Source organism: Carlito syrichta, unplaced genomic scaffold (assembly GCF_000164805.1).
Source record: "Carlito syrichta isolate Samal-C Ts95f unplaced genomic scaffold, Tarsius_syrichta-2.0.1 Scaffold280698, whole genome shotgun sequence".
Lineage (NCBI taxonomy): Eukaryota > Metazoa > Chordata > Mammalia > Primates > Tarsiidae > Carlito > Carlito syrichta.
Genome location: NW_007224794.1, coordinates 212 through 2047, shown reverse-complemented (window position 1 = coordinate 2047; position 1836 = coordinate 212). Strand labels below are relative to the sequence as shown.

The following is a 1836-nucleotide window of genomic DNA, read 5'->3' as shown; positions in this document are numbered from 1 at the left end:
CCCTAGGCTGCAGGACTAATATATTTCAGATCCAGCGTTCAGGGGGACGCAAACATACTGAGAAGCATGCAAGCAGTGGCTCTACTGTCCACATCCACCCCCAGGCTGCTCCTGTTGTCTGCAGACACGTTTTGGACACACTCATTCAATTGGCCAAGGTGAGGGGCTTGAAAGAACCCAACTCCCAACTCCTGGGGATGGAAGATGGGTGGCAGCAACAGCTTGGGTGAAATCTGAACATGAGGGGGGGCTAATAGGTTTTTCTCTTTGCTGTTATTTTGAGTGCTAAACCCTGTATTATTTCTATGAAAACTGTCCAATAAATAAATTTGTGGGATTTTTATCTTCACTGTTTACAGTATTATGCGTTGTCTTATTCAGTCATCAAAACAACTGCCTGTGGTCTGTATGATTCCTGTTTTACAGATGAAGAAGCTGGAATTCAGACCATTTTTGTGGACTAGGAAGTGATGGAGCTGGACCTAGAATTTTTAGTTCTGATTCAGTCAGTGCTCTTTCAATAAAGGCATTGCTGCCATGTATTGAGGGCCTGCCTCGTGCCAGGCACTGTGCAAAATACGTTATGTCATTTAATCTCAACAACTTTGCAAGGCAGTATACTTGTCCTCTCTATATAAGTGCAGAGATTGAGGCTCAGGAAAGTTTGCTAATCGTTCTGTTTTGCTACAAAGTCCTTGTTCATTTCTCTGGGCTGCTTTGGCATCTCTTTGATAAAACCCCTATATGACACCTCCCCCTGTGTTACTAAAGCTATCCGAAGGAGAAGAGAGTTTGGGAACCAGTTGTCTTTATCAGGAAGACTTAACCTCAATGGAGACGTCCCTAGACCAAACCTATCCTCCTTTTCCCGGCAGGTATTTCCCAGCCACTTCACACAGCAGCGGACCAAAGAAACAAACTGTGAGAGTGATCGGGAGAGGGGCAGTAAGGCCTGCAGCCCGTGCTCTTCACAATCTACCAGCAGTGGCATTTGCACAGACTTCTGGGACTTACTGGTAAAACTGGACAACATGAATGTCAGCCGGAAAGGCAAGAACTCCGTGAAGTCAGTGCCAGTGAGCGCTGGTGGTGAGGGAGAAACCTCTCCATACAGCCTCGAGGCCTCTCCACTGGGGCAGCTTATGAACATGTTGTCACACCCAGTCATCCGCCGGAGCTCTCTCTTAACTGAGAAACTCCTCAGACTCCTTTCTCTCATCTCAATTGCTCTCCCAGAAAACAAAGTGTCGGAAGCACAAGCTAATTCTGGCAGCAGTGCTTCCTCCACCACTACTGCCACCTCAACCACATCTACCACCACCACCACTGCCACCTCCACTACACCCACTCCCCCTGCTGCAACCACCCCTGTCACTTCTGCTCCAGCCCTGGTTGCTGCCACGGCTATTTCCACCATTGCCGTAGCTGCTTCGACCACAGTGACTACCCCCACGACTGCTACCACTACTGTTTCAAGTAAGTGTGATATAGGGTGGGAGCTGTGGGGTATGTACTGTGTCACCCACTTTACCTCCTCCATCATCCAAGGAGTCCTCCCTAAATGATAGCGAGCAGCTTGATTTGTGTCTATGAAAGCAAAATGTGTTCATTTTGTGTCCTCATCAGTCTCAGTTCTTTCCCTTCTCTTCCTCCTCCTTTTCTCTCTTGCTCTCACACACTCACATCTCCCTCCTCTTATCCCCCCTCCTCCCGCTACACACACACACACACATACACACACACACACACACACACTCACACACATGCAAACACACGCACACACACACCCAGAGACACTCCTGTGAAGCCCAGCAGGCATTCATTGAATGTGGCTTC

At 48.4% G+C, this 1836-nt stretch overlaps 1 protein-coding gene across 1 annotated transcript; it reads left to right on the top strand.

Annotated features, from left to right (window-relative positions):
• Positions 1 to 6: 6 nt before the first annotated feature.
• Positions 7 to 1506, top strand: LOC103254454 (E3 ubiquitin-protein ligase HUWE1-like; the record flags this gene model as incomplete). Its single annotated transcript, XM_008052546.1, has 2 exons — positions 7 to 158; positions 876 to 1506. A coding segment is annotated over exon 2 (475 nt), but the record flags the coding sequence as incomplete, so codon positions are not given.
• Positions 1507 to 1836: the final 330 nt, after the last annotated feature.